The sequence below is a fragment of the Cebidichthys violaceus genome, unplaced genomic scaffold (assembly GCF_023349555.1).
Source record: "Cebidichthys violaceus isolate CVI_PGR_0920_01 unplaced genomic scaffold, fCebVio1.0.p SCAF_41, whole genome shotgun sequence".
NCBI classification, from domain to species: domain Eukaryota; kingdom Metazoa; phylum Chordata; class Actinopteri; order Perciformes; family Stichaeidae; genus Cebidichthys; species Cebidichthys violaceus.
Window position 1 is genome coordinate 197,808 of NW_027176606.1, and position 25,121 is coordinate 222,928.

The window sequence follows — 25,121 nt, forward strand, 5'->3', positions numbered from 1 at the left end:
GCCCGTTTTCTACAAATATGAACATATATCACAAACTTAAAAAAAGATCTTTTTTTTTTTCCCATCATCTTTCAGGTCAGTATATCAGTCACATTTATCATGAGGGGTGAAACTCTGCTATGAGTGTAAGTGTCTGCTAGAGCAGCTGTTAAATATACACAACAGACTTCATCACTTTCCTGCAGCATTAATCAATTTAACCAAAAGTATTCATTAGGATTACCTCTCCATGACCACGGAGTCTCAATCCTCCACGGCAAACGGCTTCACTTTCTCTGCATTCACCTTTTATCCTGAACACGGGGAGCGATGATCTGCCTTTTCCTCCAGAACAACCACTGAAGCGCTCCGTTAGTCTGGGAATGTCTACGGGACTTTTGAATACAAAGCACAATGCAACACCTCTGACTTCCCCGTTAAGGTGTCAGGTGTGTTTTCACCCACATGACACACACAGAAACACACAATACCCAACACCTAAAAGTGCAAATCGTTTTAATCTCAGCCACATTTGTTACTTATATACAGTGAAGTTGACCCTATTAAACCATAAAATCACTTTCTCTCTTATTTAACCTCATTAAATTGCAAATTGAAATCTTCCGACATCGACCCAAATACATTCAACAAAAGCAAAACAGAACAACTTAAGAGGAAAAAAAAAATAAAATAATGTAACTTGCTGAAATAAAAACACCATAAAATGTACAATACAAATGGCACACCACAAGTCTGTTGTGTCAAAATGTGACAGAATGCGATCGATTCCCCTCAAGGGTTGAAGATTCAAGTTATTTAGTGAATTCATCACGAGGGCGCCTCATCGTCCCGTGCACACCACACACACACACACACACACACACACACACACACACACACACACACACACACACACACACACACACACACACACACACACACACACACACACACACACACACACACACACACACTAAAATCAGGCACCGAAGAGATTGTCTTTTGACACATTTGCTTTTGTAGATTACATACATTCACTGAAGAGTGTGTGTGTGTGTGTGTGTGTGTGTGTGTGTACTCAGAACACACAGTTACTGTATGTCGCAATCAGTGTGCACTAAAATACGGGTCCCAAAAAGTTATTGCCAGCTTGCAGAGTACATGCAATTTTTTCTTTTTTTTTCTTCATTCGTTATAATAAAGCCACTGATGTGTCGATGCGTGCTGCGATGTGGGGAGAAAAAAAACCACGTGCCTCCGTGTGTTTTGGTTTGCGGTGCGTGTGAACCTCGGGAACCGTCGACAGGAATCTCCTCAAAAAGGCACTTAAATAGGGGAGATGAATCGTCGTCTGATTAAGATCATCTGTGATAAAACACGAGACTGGATGCAAGTGGCAGAAGTATGCGGAGACAATCCACATCTACGGACATACTCCACTGTCAATGTAAGACTAAAAAAAAAAAAAACGCAAAATGCATTCACACAGTTGCAGCCATACAAACGCAATAACTTTCCATCAAGTTGTCTAAACGCTCAATCGGACAGCAGCCTGCCTCAGTTTCTGGATAGGGAAGATTCATCTGTGCAAAAGTTTACCTTCAATGTGCAGCCTAGCATGAGGCGAGTGCACATCCAGCACCCACCTACACTTCCTCTCAAACATACGTCGGCCATGCTTTTCGTCTAAAACTGATATTTCAAAAAAAAAAAAAAAAAAAAAAAAAGGTCAAATACTTGATTCCGTCAACAAATCCAACTCAAAGCTATTTCAAAAAGGCACCAGACTTGCACAGTGCGGGTGAGTCTCGCCGTGGGCCACTCCTGTGCTTCAGTTCAAACAAATGTGGAAAGACTGGGTTTCAGTTTGTATCAGTGAGTGAGGGAGATAAAAAAGGAGAGGCGTGGGTGGGGGGTGGGGGTCACTGGGCAGGTGAGGAAGTCATTCAGGTGAGCATGGGCACGTCGTCCTCTGAAGCGGTGTCTTCAGACAGCGGGATGAGCAGCACCTCGTCGTCTGAAGAGGACGAGGAGAAAGAAGGGGAGGCGGAGAGGGGCATGGAGTTGGCGGAGGAGGCCGACGGCGAGGCTCTGAAGAGGGAGATGCTCAGGCCCAGCGTGTGGAAGATGGAGGCCAGAGAGGGGCTGCTCGGGGGCACGGCGACGGGAGGAGTGTGGGGGGTGACCGGGCTTGGAGCTGGGGGAGCGTACGGCGGTGGAGGAGGGGAAGCGGCGGGCGACAGCGGCGGTAGAAGAGGCGGTGCTTCCTGCTGCTGCTGCTGCTGCTGCTCCGACTGACCCAACAAGCCAAGTTTCTGAGGCACCGGCTGGTTGACGGCCTGCACGGCCGACGAGGAGCTGGTGGGAGAGGAGTGAGCCGGTTCCTGTCCGGAGGGAGCGGCGTCCGACTGCTGCTGGCCGGAGCTCGACGGCTGACTCGGCCTGGACGGGTGTCTGGGGATCAGGCCCCACCTCCTCATGCGGCGAACGGCCCGGCGGATGAACCGCGGCCTGCGTCTGCGGTGTGGGGAGTTGGCGGCGTCCTGACGCAGGAGCTGGAGAATTCCCCTCAGAGAAAGAGACGAAGTCTGGGAAGGAGGAAGATGTAAAGCAACGGTGAGTGGAAAAGAGAAGTTAAAAATACCCTCTACAACTCGTGCTCGATATATTAAAAGTTGTATCAAACATCTGAAATACAATACTTAATATTCACAAAACTTGGATCCACGTTTAGGGAACCTAAAGTAAGTAGCTCGGCCAAATCCAACCAGACAGAGTAGGCTTTGATTGATCCACTTAATCCCTCTGCTGTCCTCACCAACTAATAACAAAGCTCCGCAGAGCGACCCTGCATGGCAACAGCACATCTTAACACTCTTTCCACCTCAGCCCCGCAGCCTGCTGGGGATTAATCACAGCTGATAAAGTGGATCACATGACTTAAAGAGAGATAAAACAAGAGCTGCGATAGATTACAGTGTGCTCAACAAAGCAATGTAGCCTCTTCCCACACAAATCAATGTATTGTCGATGCTACTTTCAGTTTATAGGACAGTTTTCATACTCACGCCTATCCTCTTTAAAGCATTTACATTATTTGTTATGGTCCTTTACAGAGGTGGGGGAGGTGTTTAACATGATCTTAAATCTGAGTAGTAGCTAGTAGGATTTCACTGTAAGCTGCCTATAGATTAGTCTCACTCTGTGTCTCGGGCTCAGGAGCTTTGGTAGTAATCATCAACAAATATCCTCCGTCACTCACGCAGATAGTAATGTCTGAGATGTATGTAAACAGAGCTAGGAGACAACGTAAAAAAATACGCCAAAACAAGCTGTAGCGTTTGTCGGGGCGCTCTAGTCTAGACAAAGTCAGTAGCTCTTTAATCATCCGCTGAAGTGACCCATGGATTTATTCCAACACTGTGCATCCCAGCATGCCGCTCGGTGCCCGTTTGTCTCTCACCTCATTGGGGTTTTCTGTGGGGAAGTCCTCCACTGGCGGGATGATGCCCTGTGCGATCAGCTGACCGTAGGAGGGCGGAGCCTGCTGCTGGATCAGCTCCGCTTCCTGGCGGCTGATTGGCGCAAACAAGCTGCCAGACACAGACAAGACACATTAAGATGCATTCACACACACACACACACACACACACACACACACACACACACACACACACACACACACACACACACACACACACACACACACACACACACACACACACACGCTTTACTTTCTACTGTCGGCACATTTTCTGAAATTAAAAAGTACGATACAGTAGAACTGGTACTCAAAGCAGTTACCTGTACTCCCTGGTCCTGAGCGAGTACAGCTTACAGGTGCAGCCCATGGCGATGACCAGCAGAAGCCCGCAGACGAGGCTGCCCACCGTGGCGGCGGTGATGACCTTGCGCGGCAGGATGACGGTGCAGTTGAGCTCGTCCGTCCCGTCCTTGCAGTCCACCTGGCCGTCGCAGCGCCAGCTCTCAAACACGCACCTGCAGGCGGGAACAATGGGCCCTTAGCGTGTTAAAAAAGAGTGTCGAGGAATCACTGGAGCGAGAGACTCGGTTCCACACGAAGTCTCATCCTGAGGCGCGTTATAATTAAAAAAAACGCGTGATTGTAAAGCAGCCGTATGGTGGCGCATGATTAGAGACTGTAACAGCGTACGAGTCTGTGTGAAAAGATGTTGTGTATGAATCAATTCATAAGCTATCGAATGAAATGTTGTTGAAGAATGCAGTGCTGTGGCTCTTGAGCTGAAAATATGTCTTTATTATAGTGTCTATTATATATTGTGCTTGTTTGGGGAAAATGAGATGACTGAATATGAGAAAGTATTTATTCTTCTCTCATTACACAGAGTTTAGGTTTCATACTCCAGAAAAATCAATTAGATGGACCAATTTTCACACCCACCCTCTGACTCACACACTTGTGTTATAACCGAGACACACCTAGCAGCACTGATACGTAACTAACCACACTGAAGACACAAACCATTGTAGTTCATTTGACGAAATATTCTATAAAACAATAAACAATAGTGGCTGAACAGCTAAAAATGGAGCTTGAGGAGAGACCGTTTTGTCAGCTGCTGCATCGAGAATAAGCCTCAAACATGAACTTTTAAAGACAAAACTGATTGAAAGTTTGAACATCTACAGTTACAAATGAGCAAACTAAATCTCCTGAACAGAAGAACAGACCAAAAATGAGACGACTGTCCTCTTTGAGACAGCGGGATCAACATATGTTCAGTCTCTCTCACGCACTAACCTGTCGCTGTCACAGTGAAAGGTCCCCGGCTGACACACGGTGCAGTCCCTCTCGTCGCTGCCATCGGCGCAGTACAGCTGGTAGTTGCACCGCTCCGTCACCGGGTAGCACACCGGTCTGCCGGCGAAGTGGCTGGACGGCACCGCTCTCTGGCCCGCCACTCCGCAGGCAAACTGGTTCAAGCCGCAGCCCCTGCAGCCCTCCTCGTCCTTCCCCGTCTCGGGACAGTCCCATTTCCCGTCGCAGCGTTGCTCCTGGGTGAAGCACCCCCCCGCCGCTCCCCCACAGCGGCCCTCCCAAGGGGGGCAGTAGGTGCCGACGTGGAACGTGGCGTTGAAGCCGCTTCCCTCTGAGCCGGGAAGAGTCCCGTACGTCATCGACAGCAGGCCGGTGTGGGACTCCACTTGGATCGATTTGTAATTGGAGGCGCTGGTGATCTGTCAAGATGCAGGAAGGGAACATCATGTCACCAAACGCTCTTTTAAAAAGGGTTTTGATACATTTCTTAGTTTGAAATAACTCACAATTTTGATGACGTCTCCTTTGCCTTGCGCTCTGTTGTACACGGTGAGTCTGTCCCCGGGTCCCAGCACCAGCTGCTGCAGGTCCAGTCTCAGTGGCCTCGAGTCCTGAGGGTCCAGAGTCCAGACACAGTAGAGCGCGGGGCCCCGGATGGTTGGAGGGGAGAAGGTCCCGTAGAAGGTCTGGAGGAGGCCTCCGCAGGGCCACTCAATGGGGGCGGGCGTCACAACGAGCTGCCCGCGAGTCTGAGGCTGCTCTCGATCCCCCTGCTTCGCCTCGTCAACCCTCTCCTTCATTCGCGCCCAAATATCAGCTTCGGAATCGATCATGTAATGTCTCTCAGAGTCCCGATCGTAGTTCTTCTCCGAGGACGTCTCTGCCTTGGCTTCTTCTGCCGGTGAGATGCCGTACTTTGGGGGTTCAGGGGTCACCATTTCTTCTTCTTCTTCTTCTTCTTCTTCATTACAGCCCTGTTCATCGGAGCCGAGGCCCGCACCTTCGCCGAGACACTCCACCCGACCGTTACAGCGCCAGGAGAAAGGAAGGCAGCGCCCCCGCCGGCACTCAAAGGATGTTTCTGGGCATTCACCAGAGTCTGGATGTGTAGAAACAGAAAGGTATAAAAAGATATTAAGATATATTACTACGTGGAACATCCTTGATTGAAGGGGCCAGCACTTTACGAATGTTTTGACTAAAGAGGTTTAAGAAAAAACAAAAGCATTGCCATCATACCTCTGGCGTAGCTCAACAGAAAAGACGACACGGGGAACTGATGCGGGAAGAAGTGGTGCATCACTGTAATATTTCCCCCTGGGAACTCCATTGGTTGCGGCAACTTGGAGCCACAGAGGACAACCGGCTCACTGCCAGCTGAGGACTTTATAGACACCCATTCCTTCCTGCTACACGGTGCTGAAAACTGTGAAAAGCTGAGAAAGGGATTTAGATTAACGATCGGTGAAAACATCATCTCATTTGCATAAAATTGCAAATGAGATGAGGCAGCATTTTTTAGACAAATGTGAATCCCTCTTTTCTATGTACTAAAGACAGTCAATACTTTGTTCAGCACATCTCATATTAATATTACATAAAGTGCCTTTACCTGAGAATGATGGGTTCTTCTTCCGAACCCTTGATGATCCAGCCGTCACAGGTGGATCCGAAGTGGTAGGACCAGCTGCGGTAAGCAGAGCTCCTGATCTCCCCCACGTTGCTGTCCAAGACCTGGAGGGAATGCCCACAGCGAGCTGCGAGACAAGAAGAGCAAACGGTTAAGAAACATTGAATAAGCCTTCCAGAACACGAGACACAATGCTGATTAGTTTGCTTCCTTACTGGAGCAGAGGCCCGGCTCAAAACGGCTGCATGCTGCGGAGGAAATAAGCAAAAAGCAGAACCTGTCAGGCAGGTGTTTTATGACAGGTCGTAAACGTTGTATGATACGAGACGTGCAAACACGACCTTTGCCTGATACACGTTTAAAAGTAGGCACCTCAGATAGATACACAGTCAAAACACGCTGATGAATTCACTCACCTGTTATGGTGAAAACTAGGAGGGCACGGATGCCGTACGTGACTGTCATTGTGGTTAATGCCTCCCCCTCTAAAATGTTGGAAATTATATAAAAACTGAAGACTTAAAAAGCGTTAACAAAACGTCAGAGAAGTGCCATTTTTGGGAGGTTCGTTCAGGAAGACTTCATCTGTAAAGTGAAAGAAGAAAAAGGTAAATAAGAGGCGTGTTAGACCGGTTTGTCAATCATATTACAGCCTCATAATGTTATTACTCCCCTGTGAACGATGATAACAGTAGATTTTAATTTAAGTCATATTATTTGCCCGTCAAATGATCTCAATTCCTGCTTTCTTTGTCTTCTATGTTTCTAAATTAAATATATTTTAATATATCTATTTGTGTGGCACTTTGTTTGGGATTAATCTGCTTAAGTGCTCCTGCTTTAAACACATTTACTAGATTAATAAATATAACGTTTATTGATTGAGTCAAAAAAACCGAGGCACTTCACTTAAGGGCAACATCTATGGCCCCAAAGAAGTGAAGTCAATCTATTACTGTTAACGTTATATATCCAAATAAAATGGGTATTGTTAGAAGGTGCCTCTTGAAGTTATTTTTATCTTGAACATTGTGTTTTTACACACACACACACGCACGCACGCACGCACGCACGCACGCACGCACGCGCGCGCGCACACACACACACACACACACACACACACACACACACACACACACACACACACACACACACACACACTTCCTTCCTATAATCTTCTCAACAATGACGCCAGTAACGCTACCATTTCCGAGACGAAATCGTCGCCACACAAATAGTTTCAAAGTCTGTCTGTTATTCCCAGTAACGTAAAGCTATAAAACAGTCGTAACACCTCGTTTAGTTCTCTACAAGTTAAGACAACGTCCCGAGAAAACGTTACAAGATAGTTTCGTTTTGAGTCACGAGAGCTGTAATCGCTAGCTAGCCTCCTAGCGAGCTAGCTGCTAATGCTAACGTCCTCACTTTTGTTTTCGTTTTAAACGCTTTTTTACAGACGGAGACACTACGAGAAAATGTCTCCGAGCACGACACGGAGGGTTTTAGTACCCGAAAAAATCATAACATGTTGGTCAGAAGCGGCAACAACATAATAAAAATGATTTTTTTTAAAAGGGGACACGAGCCCAGTACGTCACCATGTCAGTCGGCCTTTCTTGTTGACAAGTTCTGATCTACTTCCGTATATTTTAGCCCGTGACAGAAGGGGCGGGGCTTGATTGTTGTTGGGTTTTTTTCATTCATAAAACTTAACGTTTCTGTGCACATTAAACGTTTTATACTGAGTATATGCGTTAGTCACAGTACTGTACATTCATATTTTTTTATATTCCTAAAGGGCGGATAATGTCTAAAAGGAGTTAAGTGTGAAATGTGTATTTCTAAACACAAGGTGTCAGTATCGGTTAGTACAGACATACAACATTAGATTTAATTCACAAAAATGTTTATATATATATTTTAATTTCATGCTAATTTATACTTCTAATCCACTGAATTTCAGCATTGGAAGAAAAAAAAAAATTCAAATCCTTTACATAAAGATCTCATCCAAACATGTTTTATGATATATGCAATTATCATGAGTATGCATGTATTTTACTTTAGTACATTTATAAAGAGTATCAATACTTAATAACGCTATCCTGCTTTGAATATTAATGTCCTGCTGACGTTTTTTTCCATTAAAAATGTATAATTACTTCACTGAAAATTCCTAAAACACCTCGACCTACTCCTCCTCCCTGAATGAAAAATCCAGATGATTGTGCAAATATTTTTCCATTTAAAAAAAGTCAGCTGCTGTATGCAAGATGTCTTCTGCTTCACTATTAAAAGCCCATTCACAGTGTGGCTCAAACATCTAGGTGAAGTAACAAGATGCCAAAAAACGTGTTTGAGTGGAGGGAGACTTCAAGTGAACGTAACAATATTGCAGTTTAAATAAAAGTCTTGAAAAAAAATTGCAACTTAAAAGTACAAAAAATAAAAAGTAAAGTAAATAGTTAGCTTCCAGTGTTATATTATAATATTTCTTGTGTTGCGCTCTTTTTCTTCTTTTTTTGTTCTATTATATCTTGATCTACTGATGCATGAATGTGTATCTTATTGTTGCTAATTTACTTTTCAAACAACCGGGCAGCAATGTCTCTTGCTTTATAAATTGAGTATTTGAAATGTCTCATTAACATTTAGAGTAAAGATGGCTATGGCTTTTACTTAAATACAGCTGTAGCGTATCCAGAATGTAGGACTTTCATTTGTAGAGTATTTACATTTAAAAAAAAAAATACTGAATGTAGAAAATGTGTCTTTTAGCCTGTGCCAAATCAAACAAATGAAAATCTGCCTATAATGTCGTAGAGTCTCTTCAGATTGGCATTGTCTCAGCGTCAATAATTGGTGCACTGATAAACCTGGTCAGCCATGAAGAAGAAATGACGTCTGCACATCTGGAGGAGGACCCAGAGGAAAATCCATCTCTCTCTCTCTTTTTCTCTCTCTCTCTCTCGTGACCACGTCCACACGCGCTGCAGACAATCCTTCCAGAGGACAGGAAGCCAAACTATGAAGCTTTAGCGGACACCAGCTGAGCGTTTGTCACCGCTACCTCTCGATTTTGGGCATTTTGTTGAGTGTTTTCAGCTCAGCTCTGACTTTAAGGGGAGTCGCTTTTGTGCAGAAAACCTGTCCGGTGCGCTCCAAGTGTCCATGTGGATCCGAGAAAAAAAGTTGTATGCCATGTTTTAAAAAACACAACGGAGTAGCATCGACCGATTTTGTATAATTTTTTTTTCGTCGTCTGCTGTCAGGACGGCGGGACTTGTGTAGAAAATATTTTTTTTTCTGAATTTTTTTTTCGGGGCAGTTTGCAGATAGAAGAATGCTGCCCCAGATCCTCACCCTGGCCTGTGGTCTCTGCTGCTTTGGTTTTACCTCGGTCACTGCGAATGTGCTAAAAGCTGAGGTAAGTCTTGATGGAAACTCATAATGTATGCACTTTAAACAATGCAAAGTGATCCACATACGGTTTGAAAGTGTGTCATATGAGCTGTTATGTGTAAACAACTTAGAATTTAAATTTCGACAATAATCCTGGAGGATATAAAGTGTTTTGCTGCAGAAAGCCAAAAATCTGATTTTTTTTTTAGGAAAACAACGTTTCACTGATATCTGTAGGGTCTTTCCAATGTTATTTTTTTTTCCTAATCTTGCAACAGCCCAGGAGGAACTGTTTATGTTCCCGTGTTTATTCTGCCTCCCTCAAATACTCCTGACGTTTATCTTTCTGTACTAAGAGCTGGTTAAAACTCTGTAACACGAGATGAAACTTCAACCAGAGGAAAAATGTCATGAGTCAAAACTCTTGTGGCTTGTGAGGGAGGAGATCCAGCCATGCAGGGGCAGTGCCCAGTTTGGAAACCTCAGCTGAGCTGCTTTGTTCTGAGAAAAAGAGGGGGTAGTGGTGGTCTGGGGGGAGGGGGTTAATGATTTTCATCTGCCTGAGGAGACTTGCAGGGAAGCTGGTCTGCATTCACAACAAGCCGGACATGAGTCGCTCCATCAAGGGAGACTGAAGGCCTCAGGCTGTGAAGCCCCGGCCTTGAGACACTAAAGTGCAGTTAAGCTTTCAACTAAACAACACATTCTGTCACCAGGTCGCATGCAGCTTCGTAAATGATTGGGTGCGAGCACCCTTGGGCGCCTCCGTCTCTCTCCGCTCATTTTACATTGACTCTGTTTGCTGTCCCAGAGGTCATGAGGGTGTTTGATGTTAGTATTTAAACAGTGCCTCATCGGCATTCAGTCATACTGCTGGGAACTGCACATACAAGGTGTTTCTCTCTATAAAAGACAGGATGCACCGCTAAAAGGCGGCCGTCACAGGAAACTGATTCACGGAGCAAAAAAAAAAAGTCCATCAGCTACAACTTAATTAAGACGTACAAGAGGCGGAGATGTGGTTCTGCGTGGACAGGATGCAGGAAGGAGCGAAATAGGGCCTTTAGTCACTGACCACAAGGTTGCTGGCGTGTGAGTCAAGCCAGACGTGGTGGACAACTCAGAGAGTCAGACGGTTTATGAGACGCCGCAGGCGAACACACCGACACGGTGATGAATGTCTGTAAACAACGTGAGAAAACCGGAGTGTTTACAGCTGTTTATAACACCTCTGATATCTGTCGCCTCAGTGCCGAAATGACGAGGACCCCACAGTGCAGGATTTAATCAAGACACATGTTGTGTGCACAGCGCTGAGAAGCTGTCAGACATAGCACTCATGCTGAAAAAGGATAAGAATCAATTATGGGTTCAGGATTACGTCACCTAAACGCTGTATATGAACCCTGTGATCAAAAGACAGACGGCGTGTGGCGAAAGCAGCACAGATAGGAGAAACAGAGACAAAACAACAACTGAGTGACACACATGTTTAATTTAAGTTTAGTTGACGCTCCTTTGAAGGGATTCAGGGAGTTGAGAAAGCAGAAGTCTGACAGAGAAACTGGAGTTCAGAGGAATGTTGTGGTTTATCAGCGTTGCTCAACATCTGAACATCACTCCCTGACTTCACTCCGACGAAGTAAGCCCACTTAATCCGCGCTGAGTGAAAAGAGAAGCAGCTCCACCAAAAGAGAAATAAGACTTCCACTATTCTCTGAAAATGACTTCTGGTGAAGTGGAGCACCTTTGCGGCCCCCCAGGCATCTGTTTTCATTCACCGCGTTTTGCCTTGTCTAACCTTTCTTTACTTCAATGAGGAGCTCAGTGAGACCTGGTGAGCAAAGGAAGTGGGCAGCAATGAAAACAACAGCGTTCTAAAACAGGATCTCTCCATATCTGGCTAAAAAACTGTCTGGAGATTTCCCGTTGCCATCTGGAGACACATGTCTCGTGATCCCAGCAGAGGGTTTTCTCAAACGCAAAACACATCTGGTTTCAATTCTCTTTATCTATACTAGAGTGGCTGTTGATGTAGCATCAAACGAAAAAGCTTTGCTCGAGACAGGCAACGGTTGTCACTTAAAAGATGTCAAAATAATCAGCTGGATCGGCCTTAATGAGAAACTGATGGACTTCAAGGGAGAAAGGGAGCTTATCTTTGCACCTACACCCATTTTCTTGGGTGTAGGGTTTGCTTCAAAGAGAGGAAGTTTCCACCATGATGTTAGAAGTGCAGGTTCTGAAGATGCATATTTTTTCCATATGTTTTTAGTATTAGGTGCTCAGCTGGTTGGATTCAATTTGATTTAGGCCAGATGTGCTCAATCAAATTCAGCTTACAGACTCACCTGAGGTAGAGAGCTCTCTTAGCATTTTATGCTACTTTATACTTCTGCTCCACTACGTGTCACCATGGACATATTGTACGTTTTACTGCACGACATAATTGATTATTGTATCTTATAAAACATGATGCACTGTCATAATCCACCCAAGTATAGCTCATTATAGCCTATTAGTAGATTCACTTTCATTACAAAATTCAAATTGTTGACAAAATCAATCTCAACTCTACTTTTAGCTTTTGGAGCCTTGACTGCATCACAGTCTTCATCAGCTGATGGAGTTTAGTCAGTTGTCATGGAGACGGCTCAGTTTTCGTCACATGGTCCAAGTTATTGTAACATAAGTGTTGCTCCAACTTGCAGCCAGTTGCAACATTAAAATGACCCAAAACATGATATTGCATGATTAATATTAATCATACATACTTCCTCCATCACTGCTAAAGAGTCCTGTATCTTAATGTTGTAACTCATAAATACATTTTATTCTACAAAGATTCATCATATATTATAAGCTCCTTTTATATTTGGTATGTAAAAAACTAAAGCTGTCAAATGAAGTGCAGTAACGATTACAATATGTGCCTTTGAATAGACCTAGAAGTACACTCAAAATGATGTTTATGTGCAGTGCTTTAGTAAACATTGCCATACAAGCAATGTCTATGGTAATGATCACTCCAGTTGCATCACTGTCACCATAGAAAACGTATTCATGTACCAGTAATGGTTGGCCTGCATCAGCTAAATGAGGTTTCACGAAGCAGAATGAGTGATTTTAATTGACCTGTTTGACCCACTGGAAATGTAAACGCAGAAAAAAGATATGGCACGGCGCTGCTGAGAGTGCTAACTGGGTCAGAGACGCCAAGAACTGAAGGCAATGTGAGATTCAGCCACTCATGAGCAGAATTCTCAGTTTTTTCCGTTGGCACCGAGCGAGAGGAACAACTGACTCAGTCCCTCAAATTTAAATTCAGCCGAACCTCTCTCTCTCTCTCTCTCTCTCTCTACTTCTTTTTTACCGATCTGCCCTCTAATATCTTTAGCGCTCCTTCGCTAATGTAACTCTGCACTTTAGATCATCTTCTTCTGTCCTTTACCTTCTTGTCTGTGCGTTTTCTTTCTTCACTGCTGGTGAGATTTTAAAGGCAGGAAATAAAGCGTCCAACTAACTTGTGTGGCTAGAAAAGCAGCTTGAAACAAATTGTGTTTTGACACTTGGCTGCACTGCTATACACAAAAAGACGGCCTTTTCTACTGTACTGAGTGAACACCTGGTTAAATATACACAAACTCACATCCGTATTTCTATTTAATTCCTAGTTTCTTTCATCTTATTTTGCATAAATGCACACAAGCACCCACATGATGAATGTTCAGACGCAATGACAGTTTCACTTCCTATGAAAATGCCGTCATTCTTTTGTTTTACCACAGCAGTTATAAATGCTCACGGGGATTTTTTATTATTTTGTTTTTAACTCTTGTAGAAACTTGTGGTTTGTGATTTTTTTCCATAGTGCATCCGGAAAAAAAAATTACAACGCAGTCTCATGTGGATGTGACTAAGAAAGTGCGACAATAGGTGGCACCCACATGTCATGTGATGGGTGACGAGACATTGAGACGTCGCACCAATGCTTCCCGGCATCACGGCCTTATTTTTGGAATTGTTGGTACTCTATGGATTGAGTGATTTTGTGTTGTGGAGTACATACTGGGAACGCTCCAGGTTGACTGTGTTTCAACTAGTTTGTGCTTAGTTAATAAACATTTTTTATCCAGAAATCAACTGAAGTATGTCCTGCTGTGTTTATCATGATGGTTGTAGATTGAGGAGGTCTTTTAAAACCTTTTTTTCCACACCTGGTAGTCTATAAACATACAGCAGACCAGAGTGCTTGTAGTCAAATTACCCCTCAGCAAACTAGAACCACGGGGTCCTGTTCTAGCTTAGACAAGTTACACAGATTGCACAGAGTTTGGCAGGAATGGAGGGTAATTAATGGGGGCCCAGCAGCTCATTGTTGCCAAAGGGCCCCCTTGCAAGCTAATACAGCCATGTTGAAGGACGCTTTTAGGATTTAGATGTCACAAGATTCTGATTGTTTTGGAGAAGAAGATGATTGCCGGCAGCCATCTGCAGCGGTGCTTTGGAGGCAGCGTACTGCTCCTAAAGTGACATTAATCAGTTATCAATAAACATACAATAACTAGGATGAGAGCTGCAACTCATGATCATGAATCATTTGGCTCATGAAAAGTAAGAAACAACACTCAATATACCTCTTACATATAGTTTTCGCATGTAAATCTAATTAATTGTGCAAGTGATGATATACCTTCATGGAATTCAGAGCTCCAACAGATTTGTATTATGTAATAATCTATAGATTGGTTTTATAGAATAAATGGTGAAAAACAGCCATCAGAATTTCCCCTGAAGCCAAAAGCGATATATTTATGTTGCCTGTTGTGTCCAGCCAGCCGTCCAAAACCCAAAGAGAATTTAGGATGAGGAAAATCCACACATTTAAGGAGCTGGAACAGTTGAATGTTTGCTTAAAAAATTGACTTAATGATTATATATGGTCAAATTCTGTACACTTAAGTAATTGCGTAAGCTCTGTATAACATAGTAAGGTCATAGTTGGGTCACACAATCCACCGAAACAACCTCTTCCACCAACTTTTCATCACGCTGGTTGTGTTTCAGTGCATTATACAATTAGACCTCATGTCACTGTACACACACACACACACACACACACACACACACACACACACACTCAGGGCTGTGTTTACCAAACCAGCAGCCAGCCCTTTGACCACACATGGCCGTGTAGCGAGCTACCTAGCTACTCCGAGGCCAACAATACCAGCCATGTACAAGTCTCAATAAATAGAAGCTTTGATGGTGGCTGCTGGGAGTTCCAGGGAGGAGGGGTGCATGCTGGGATACCTGGCGTCTCAACCGGAGGTGGTGGTGGCTGTGTGCGGAGTAGTTTGGGACGAGGGGGAGAGAAGTGGAGGTCTTGTCGGTGTGGGGGAGACTTTTCAGGGGAGTGTTTTTATAGAAGCAGACGCGTCACCACACTGGAGCCACAGGGCACACTAGCAGCAGTCAGTGGAGAGGCAGAGAGAGTACATTTGGTTTGGTGTTACAGGCAGATTGACTCAGTGAGAGTCGGGGGGGGGGGGGGTAAATTAGATTAATGCTTAAATAATCCAGAAGAAATTGTGGGGGTGGGGGGGGGGGGGATATGCAGAGATGGAGAGAAGGGGGATAAGTTGTCTCTCTGCAGGTCGTCATAAGTGAACCTTGTTCTCTGGCCTCTCTGCCCAGCACAGGACTAACAGTAGCTGTGTGTGTGTGTGCCCAGGCAGTACACGGCCAGGTAGTCCTGTCTGTGCAGTTGCTACATCCCCCCCCCCCCCCCCCCCCCCCCCCCCTTGCTTTTCCCCCTTCACTTGTCGGCGGAAGGCTTGAAGAGGAAAAACATCACTAATGGTGGAATAAGAGAGATATCTGAGGTTTGAGATGACGCTAATGAAGGAATCCGGGGTAATTCCACTAAACCTAATCTGTGGTGGCGATGAAGATGTGCGTTAGCGCTGTGTGTGCAGATACATAAGTGGAAACACACACAGTTCAAGATGCACTTAAACTTCTACAACTCCAAGAAAATGTGGCCATGAGATGAGGAGACTGACACCACTCTTTAAGTTTGTCAGTTGAATATGGAGGGAGAACTCACAACCGGTTAGCTTAGCTTAGCACAAAGAGTGGAAACGGAGGGAAACGGCTAGCGTGGCTCTGTCTAATGGTTAGGGATATTTTTCAGTAGCGTGTTGTTGAATAATGGATATAATACGTTTATTAACTTAATGGCTCTTCTCTACTAATGCTAAAGTCTTTATGCTAAGCTAAACGTCTCCCAGCTCCAGCTTCTCTTCCAGTAGCAATCTTCTCATCTAACTCTCGAAAAGAAAGCAAATATTTCCCAAATCGTTGAACTATTCCTTTAAGTCTTAGACCACCAGCAGCAGGCAGTGGAAAGAATAGGCTGGCCTTTCATGTGTAAAGATAAATAGTGGTGGTTTTGGTTGACTTGAAGGCAGACAGAGAGAGAGGAGGAGGAGGAGGAGGAAGACAGACATAGACAGGGAGATCTTAAGCTCAAGCTTTGAGGAACCCAAATGTTGCTGAAAATGTGACTTTTTCCAGCGTTACGACCGCCAGTTGTCTTTGGCTGCGATCGTCTAGACTTCTGGGTCATCGTAACTGAAATGACATCAGTGTTTTCAGATTGTGTGTTTTATTTGGCTTTCAGTTCCTCTCTCGTCCCTCCTTCTGACCCCACAACAAAGTTCCCCCCTAACGAGTTCAGCATAAATCAAGGGGGCATGCGAGGCTTTGGTGTTGGCTTTTAAGAGTTCATAAACAGGATAATGTCACAGTCACATGAAGAAACAAAAAATAAACTTAACATGCTGAGTTACCTCAGTGTGTGTTGGCTGCTGTATGTTAACAAGTCACACTAAAAAAACCCACACACACACACACACACACACACTTTCTCTCCCTTATTCACCGTTTAATCTGTGTGATGCATCTGAGACGCAGGTCTGAACAAGCGCTAAAGTTACTGGAAGTAGACAAACACCCACAGCCAGTCCCTTCTGTTTTGTCGACGAAGATGTTTTTTGTTGTTGTTTCTGGCGAGTCTGAATTCGAGCAGATTGAGAAACTCACGCTTGTGTTGCAAAAGTCCTGATTCTGCAAATAAAGTCTCCAAAGGATAATTGGTGTGTTATAGACTTCTTTAACTCACTTAGTCATAGTATTACTATAGGAGTGTTTTATAGTGCGTTCAAAAAACAACTGCAGAAGCACTATATAATATACTATAGTGGTACTATTTGAAATAATGTAGGAATACCACTTAACATACTTAACATTGACGATAACATGATCATAGTATTACTATAGGAATGTTCTATAGAAACAATATATAATATACAATAGTAATACTATTTAAACTCTAAAGGAAAACAGGAATACTACAACAATCGACATACTTAGTTATACTGTTGAAATGCTTTAATAGATAATGAAATAGCACTACTTAAAACACTATAGTAATACCAGAATACCACTATACAACACGTTACAGTTCTTATTGTACACTATAGTAATGCTATAGTGCTTTTTTGTTACAATATCATTGTGTTTTATTTGTTTTTGCAGTTGTTTGTCTTCTGCATGTTGTATTTTAGAGAAATATAGAGTCCAATAACAAAACACTGATTTTTGAGAAGTCTCATGATTTTGCTGTTGGGATTTTGACATAAAAAGAGACTGCAGGCCACCGTACACCAGTGTATCAGTCGAGGCAGCAATCCTACCTCCTTAAATAAAGTCTCTCATCTGCCTGCTTAGCTATCTTATTATCTACATTTTCTTTATCAATCTATCAATTGTTGGGTCGGTAAAATGTCACAAAATAGCAAAGAATTACAATTTCTGTGGTTCAAAGTCACAAGTTATACATAATAAACGTGTGTTTTAATAGTTTGAAGTGTACTACATTTTTGGAAGAAGAATATTCATAGAAAACATCCTTGTTTCAGCTTTAGTATTTCATCATGTCCATATTAATTATTATTCATCACTGTTGGAGATACTCATGTTTTTCTGAACAGAATAATGATGCAATGACACAGGATGCCAAAATAAACACTGTAATAATAATATGATAATAATATTTTTGCACATTCTGCGTGCGACTAATTGGCGCAGAAGGTTTATTCTGGAATGAACAAGGTCTTACAGAAGATGATGGAGTGAAAATCTAAGATTAATCTTTCTGAGGTGCCGTTTTTTTGTAACAACCCATGTTTTGGTGCTGTCCGTTCATAATGTGCTCTCTCTCTCTTGTAGGGTTGGCTGCAGCAGTATGGCTACCTGCCTCCAAGTGATGGCAGAGCCCAGGCCATCCGCTCACCAAAGTCCATTGAAACAGCGATATCAGCCATGCAGCGGTTTTACGGTTTGGCTGTCACCGGCTCCATAGACTCCAACACAATAGAGTGAGTCCTGATTGACAGCAACGTTTTGTTTTGTATTGGTTTCAAATGTTTAAATCATTACTAGAGTCTTTCAAGTTGTCAGATCATTTGATGATTTCAGAGTGGAGTTAAGAAAATTCAACAAATGTGTCCTTCGGTGGAGTGTGAATATTTAAGAACTGGGAACTTTATTTTGCTGTTGCCTAGGGCGATGAGCCGGCCGCGGTGCGGCGTCCCAGACAAGTTCGGCCCGGAGCTGAAAACCAACCTGAGGAGGAAGAGATACGCGGTGCAGGGTCTGAAGTGGGACAAGTCAGAGGTGACATTCAGGTACACGCCCACGCGGATCAATATTTTGGCTTTTGCTACTTAAGTCTCACATGTGAATATGATTTATTATGCATGTTATAATACACAACTAATGTTCTTTCACTATCAAGTCTTCATTCTTTGAACTATTTTCTTGATTAATCGTTGTAAACATTGTTAAAAGTCCAAAACTTAAAAGATATTCGCTTTTCTATAAGAAGTGGGACCCACTGAAAGCCAATTACCAATTAATTTTTCTGTCAATTAATTAATTAATTTATCTGTTCAGCTCTTTTTAAATTAAATTAAAGCTCTAAATCCAAACTCTAAACATTACTTTAACAGACCCCAAAAGAATATCACAATGTCTTTTTGACTTTATTGAAATTTCTTAATAATAGTAAACTGATCTGCTTTATTCTAAATGTATTCAAGACGCTTGCTCTACAGTCGTATTGACAGGCTTTTATTGTGAAGCACTAAGTAGCTTTTGTTTTGAAAGGTGCTCTACTTGCTGTACTTGCTAATCTTTAGTGTGTTACTGCGCGTCGGCCCTAAATCCCCGTCTCTCCGTCCTTTCTCTCAGCATACAGAACTACACCCCTAAGATCGGCGAACAGGCCACATACGAAGCCATCAGAAAAGCCTTCGCGGTGTGGGAGAGCGTGATCCCGCTCACCTTCAGGGAGATCCCCTACAGCCACATCAGAGACAAGGTCGACAAGTTCGCAGACATCATGCTCTCGTTCTCAGAGGGCTTCCACGGCGACAGCACGCCGTTTGACGGCGAGGGCGGCTTCCTGGCTCACGCGTACTTCCCCGGACACGGCATCGGCGGAGACACCCACTTTGACCTCGCTGAGCCCTGGACCACCGGGAGCCCAGACCAGGGGGGTAAGAGAGAGAAGAGCAGACGGCCACATGTAGATCCTGGAAGAAATTAAAAACCAATAATCTAACTGATATCTTTCCCCCTCTCTCTCTCTCTCTGAAGGTAATGATGTTTTCCTGGTGGCGGTCCATGAGCTGGGTCACGCTCTGGGTCTGGAGCACTCCAACGACCCCTCTGCCATCATGGCCCCCTTCTACCAGTGGTTTGAGACCGAAAACTTCCAGCTCCCATACGACGACCGCAGAGGCATCCAGGCGATCTACGGTTAGTTGTTCTCCTAAAGGAAGTGGGAGTTTACCGGAGATAGCTGCAGTGATGCTCCTCGCAAGCCAATCAGAGCAGACCGGTCTTAAAGAGACAGGCGCTAAAACGGAGCGTTTCAGACAGAGAGTGAATACAGGTATTATTCAGACGGACAGCGTGAGAAAAATAAAGTGTTTTTTGAGCATTAAAGCATGTAAACATGTTCTAGTAGAAACCCCAAGTACTAGTAGGAACCTTAAAATGAGCATCATATGTCTCCTTTAACAAGTGTCTACAGCCATGCTAGCAGCTCTGTGAGGCTTATTCACAGTGTCGCTTTGAGCGAGTCAATCAGCTAGAGTTCTAGTCCATCTATGGGTATGATGGACTACAAGTTAAAGAAACAGTGTCTATAATATAGTCATGTATTTCAGTCTGGACCAAAGTGGTGGAATATGTCATTAACCATTTCACACTTCTCTCTCTCTCTCTCACAACATCTTCCCCACAGGAACCAAGTCTGGGGCTCCCCCTCCTCCCCCACCTCCCCCTCGACCCACGAAGTCGTCCACCCCCGACAACGGCCCGGACGTCTGCGAGGGACACTTTGACACCATCGCTATCCTCAGGGGGGAAAAGTTCGTGTTTAAGGTACAATGTTTTCTCAAACCTTCAGATGAGACGAAATGAATGGTGTTTTGACTCGTCATAACAGAGAACGAACAGGAGTCAGTAATAACATTAACGAGGGCTCTGTTCCATGCAAGTGTCCCAGTAAAAGGCATTATTTCTAATATATGTGTGTGTTTTGCAGGACAAGTGGTTTTGGCGTGTGCGTAACAACAAGGTGTTGCCAGGTTACCCGATGACCATCAGTCACTTCTGGAAGGGCCTGCCCTCAAACATCAACGCCGCCTACGAGAGGGACGATGGGAAATTCGTCTTCTTCAAGGGTAGGTTCCATCTGAGATGAGATTGAAACCAGATCGTGGACGATTGAGTCACCGCAGCTGCTCGAGTGATGAACTTCACGTGTTCGCTGTTACGGCCGGACTTCTTTCATCTCTTCTGATCTTTCTTCTCTGTTCTCCGTCTCCCTTCTGATCGCGTCTCCAGGCGACAGGTACTGGGTTTTCAGCGAGTCCAGCATGGACAAGGATTCTCCCAAGAGCCTGAAAGACCTGGGCACCGGTCTACCCAAAGACAAGATTGACGCCGCTCTCTTCTACACACCGACAGGACAGACGTACTTCTTCAGAAGCAACAAGTGAGTCGGTCCTCTGCTGAGGTTTCACAGCGCACGTTTCAAAGCGTGTTTAACTCTTCGTGAGTGTGATCGACTTTTGCATTTGTGAAAAACAATTTCTCCCTGAAGAGAAGTTTGAACAAGTTTGTCCTCATCTCAAAGGACGAAAGACTGGGAGTACTTCCTCATCACTTTTCTATAAAACATTGTGGGAGCATTCCTGCAGCACAGATTTAATCTCTTCGCCTTCTGTCCAAACAGATACTGCTCTTACTTTTTGCACAGTTGCAGTAACCTGTTACAACTTGTACTTTTACCGTGCTTATCTGTGAAATTGTTTTGAAGGTAGCATCCTACATTTCAGTTCTCTGACTCACACTTTGTCCCTCTTGTATGTAATTCAGTGAAAGAGTATTACTGCATATGTGAAAACTACCACACGTCATTTCTGTGTAAATGTAGAAAACCCCCACATTACTAAAAAACAACAGCGAGGACATGAACCTTTGTGTTCCCCTGTCGTCTGAATATAATCCCCCCGAAAGCTGTTTCTTCTAGGAAATGTTTTCTAACGCTGTACATCTTTACAGGTACTACCGCTTCAACGAGCAGACCCGCAGCGTGGACAGCGGGTATCCGAAGCCCATCAGCACGTGGAGCGGCGCCCCGGAAAACATTAAAGCCGCCATCATGAGTGAAGATGGATGTAAGTTTTCCTCCCCATTGAACTGATCACGTGGATGTCTAAATCCCAGTTAAGAGACAGAAACAGACAATGCATTGGCAGCTACTTTGACAGTCGATTAATCATAATAAAGGGAACATTTCCTCAGATACAGCTTCTCAAATGTGAGGATTCGCTGCTTTTCTTTGCCATGTGCGATAGCAAACTGAACGTATTTGAGTTTTGGAGTGTTGGTCAGACAAAACATGCATTTTCAAGATAAGAAACCAAACAATGAATCAGTTAATAGAGATAATAAGAGCCAGATTTGAACTCTTTCTCTCCACTCTCCTCAGCTTACACTTACTTCTACAAAGCCAACAAGTACTGGAAGTTCAACAACCAGTACATGAAGGTGGAGTCCGGCTACCCCAAGTCTGTGCTCACCGACTGGATGGGCTGCGAAGGCGAGGAGCCCAAGAAGGGCCGGGAAGAGGAGGTGATCATCATCGAGGTGGATAAATCGCAGGGCGGGGCCGGGCCGGTGGCCGTGGTGATCCCTCTCCTCCTGCTGGTGCTGGTTGTGGTCACTCTGGGAGCGCTTTTGTTCTTCAGGAAGTACGGCACGCCTCGGCGCCTCCTCTACTGCCAGAGATCCCTCCTGGACAAGGTGTAGACAGAGCGACGGGGTGAATGACAGACTGCCACAGAGGGACAGAGAGAGAGAGAGAGAGAGAGAGAGAGAGAGAGAGAGAGAGAGAGAGAGAGAGAGAGAGAGAGAGAGAGGGGGGGCCGGGGGAAGGTGGAAACTGAGGGGAGGAAGAAATGGAAGAGGAGACGCCGGCCGGAGAAAAAAATAATGGAGGATAGGAGGGGGGGGGGGGGACTATGTGTTAAGTGTTGGGTGGTTTGTATGTGCCACAAACGAGAAAAGAAAGAAAAAAAGGCCCTAGAAACTGAAATCAGGAAAATGTGTATTTGTATGTTAACTATTTACATGTACTGCTCTGTGTTCAGAGATTTACCAACGTACCCACAATCTCACATAGAGAAGGGAAATATACGAAGAGACTCATCAACGCCTCTCCTCTCTCACATCCCAGGTATTAAAAAAAAGCAAACATGCCCTCCTTCCTTCCTCTCCTTTAACTGGACGACTCCAGCTGAACTGCTGTCTGATTCGCGTCCAACATTGAGATCTGTGTTTCACTTTGGGTTTTACTCAGAAATTCATCAACTCCGTTCAGAGGTGTTGCTCTGAAATACATTTGCTGTCCAAAAAATCTGTTGAGGTTTTATTTTTGAGGGAGTTTGAAATTAATTGATTTCAACGTGACATTTTTGCTCTTGAATCCGCTGTTTTGGCAAAGTTTTGATATTCGACAACGCAGTATTCCTTAAAATGTTTTTTTTGGTTTTTTTTACCACTAAGTAGGGCTGGGTATCGGACCTTATACTTCTCTAGGACTGCCTTAAATGTGTCGACTGCGCGTGGTATTAAAAACTGTCAAGTTGCGTAACTTTGTTTACTCATTCTTTAACCAAATAGTTTCCCATTTTACACAAAATTCTGCCAATTTTCACTATTTTCTTGAGAACTTACGGTTCTGGATCATTTTGTTTTGATATTGGTAATCAGTATCGTATCCACACTAGCATGGAACATTTCAAAGCGATACCTAGCCCTACTACTGAGAAGCTTCCCTGCCATCTGCTAAACACGTCTTAGTTATTATCACCTGCCTCCTGTTTGATGGAGCCGAGAACAACAACGGAGCACGTACCTTTTGAACAGTGTCAGTATTGATCGATGCAGACTTTTGAACATGCATAGATAGGATTTGTGATCAGTATTTGTTTATCCAGGATTACATCCACTAAAGTCAGACTTACCGTGTCGCTGCAGCCCTGATAAGACATCTAAACGGTACAAAAACTACAATCCTTTTCTTTTTTTTTTTTTATATGTGTTTTAACTGCAACTTGATTCACAAGCATAACTCTTCTTTCAGTGTAAGCAGTCAGACGGGAAAAATATTTTTTCTTAAAAGCGTGACGTTTTAGCTCAGTTTTCAAACATTCCAGTACATTTGTTGTTGACCAATAGGAGCAAAGCTGCTTGTCCAAAAAATGTGGCAGTAAGCGGTACAGTTTCCAACAATATGGTGCAATTTTTTTTAATTATTATCGTTGTTATGGGAAATTGTTGTTATTATAAGTATGGTTATTGTTATTATTGTTCTCCTGGTAAAGTTATAGGGACTTTTTTTTTTTTTTGTTGCTTTTGTACATTGTCATTCGGAGTCCTGCTGGACAGAGGCGTAACGTGACAATGATGGAAATGAATCCCGGTTTACACTCAGCATGTGATGAATTAGATCAGGGGGCTAAATGTGAGTTCAGGGAGTTTCTTTTTACTCTGAAACACCTGGAATTACAGAGATGTCGGCACAGAATAACAAGCGATGCTATTTATGAACTTTGATGGTTTGATGGTGCTCAATGTTTTTTTGTTTTTTTTACATAAATCAAAATTGAAGGTGAATTCATTTAGTTAATAACAATGATAATGGTAATGATATTTATAATGATGATCATATCAATAAAATGGAATGAGATTTTTTTCTTGCTTGTTTTCACTTTTGTATTTCATCGGATGAAGTGAAATGAAAGTATTTTCTGCAATCTTGTATTATTGTTTACTGTCTTCCATGCTTTCATGTTCCAGTGGATTAACACACAAACTCTAACGACTGTAGAAAGAAAAGCTAAATGTTTAATGCAACTTTAAGCCAAACACATTTATGTCAAACTTGACTTCCCAAAAATATAAAAGAAAAAAACGTTTTTATAGTTTATTATTATATTATTAAGCAGATAACAAAAATAAAAGTAACTAACAATAACCAATTAATTAATTTTCACCACAACTATTCTGTTTGAAGTAATCAACAAAAAACAGACACAACTAAACAAACTGTCTCTGATTCTAAACTTTTGGCAATAGAAGACTTTTAAATTCTGCAATGTTTTTGATAATAGTTTCCTGTATTCATGCTTCCATTAAGGCAAACATTCTGCTCTGCTAGCTTTAATTGAGTCCGTTTCTTAACCCCTTGCTACATGTTAAAACTACTGCGTTGTCATTTTTTATAATGTACTTCGCTTTAGTACCATTGTGTGCTTAAAAGGACATGATGCAAACTGTCACTCCCACTTCTTACCAAGATGTTTCTAAGCTGGTGATGAAAGTGTCTGGAAGACGTTCTTTGTTTGGGAGGATTTCATCGTTCCAGTTCAGTTCGCTTCAGCCTGAGCCGCTGCCAGATCAGCATCTGCTATTTTGTTTTTTGTTTTTCGGTTTGTAGTCCTCCTCTTTTTCCATTATGTCCTGCTTTGTTGTCATCTATTTCACAACAACTAGTTTTGTTCATAGATATAAAGCATGTAGACGTAAAAGATCAAATGATGACGATTTATGTCAACGTTCCACAGACATTACCTGCACTCTGCACAATCGAATCCACAAGGT

At 43.4% G+C, this 25,121-nt stretch overlaps 2 protein-coding genes across 3 annotated transcripts; one reads left to right on the forward strand and one right to left on the reverse strand.

Moving 5' to 3' along the window:
- Positions 1 to 478: 478 nt before the first annotated feature.
- lrp10 (low density lipoprotein receptor-related protein 10) lies at positions 479 to 8,031 on the reverse strand. 2 transcript variants are annotated; one of them, XM_068728222.1, is made up of 10 exons: positions 8,009 to 8,031; positions 6,827 to 6,995; positions 6,626 to 6,658; positions 6,393 to 6,537; positions 6,020 to 6,216; positions 5,287 to 5,879; positions 4,763 to 5,199; positions 3,784 to 3,978; positions 3,443 to 3,572; positions 479 to 2,567 (listed from the first exon to the last, which is right to left on the reverse strand). In XM_068728222.1, the coding sequence occupies exons 2-10, from the start codon at positions 6,873 to 6,875 to the stop codon at positions 1,926 to 1,928; spliced, it is 2,421 nt and encodes an 806-aa protein (XP_068584323.1). In that variant the 5' UTR covers positions 6,876 to 6,995; positions 8,009 to 8,031; the 3' UTR covers positions 479 to 1,925. The 2 variants fall into 2 exon arrangements, with proteins under 2 accessions (XP_068584323.1, XP_068584324.1); XM_068728223.1 differs by lacking the exon at positions 8,009 to 8,031 and having other exon boundaries at positions 6,827 to 8,002.
- Positions 8,032 to 9,410: 1,379 nt separating this feature from the next.
- Positions 9,411 to 24,212, forward strand: mmp14a (matrix metallopeptidase 14a (membrane-inserted)). The gene is made up of 10 exons (XM_068728253.1): positions 9,411 to 9,837; positions 18,108 to 18,256; positions 18,443 to 18,565; positions 19,131 to 19,438; positions 19,539 to 19,700; positions 20,191 to 20,330; positions 20,494 to 20,632; positions 20,796 to 20,946; positions 21,516 to 21,631; positions 21,946 to 24,212. Exons 1-10 carry the CDS (start codon positions 9,754 to 9,756, stop codon positions 22,263 to 22,265), a joined length of 1,692 nt encoding a protein of 563 aa, XP_068584354.1. The 5' UTR covers positions 9,411 to 9,753; the 3' UTR covers positions 22,266 to 24,212.
- Positions 24,213 to 25,121: the final 909 nt, after the last annotated feature.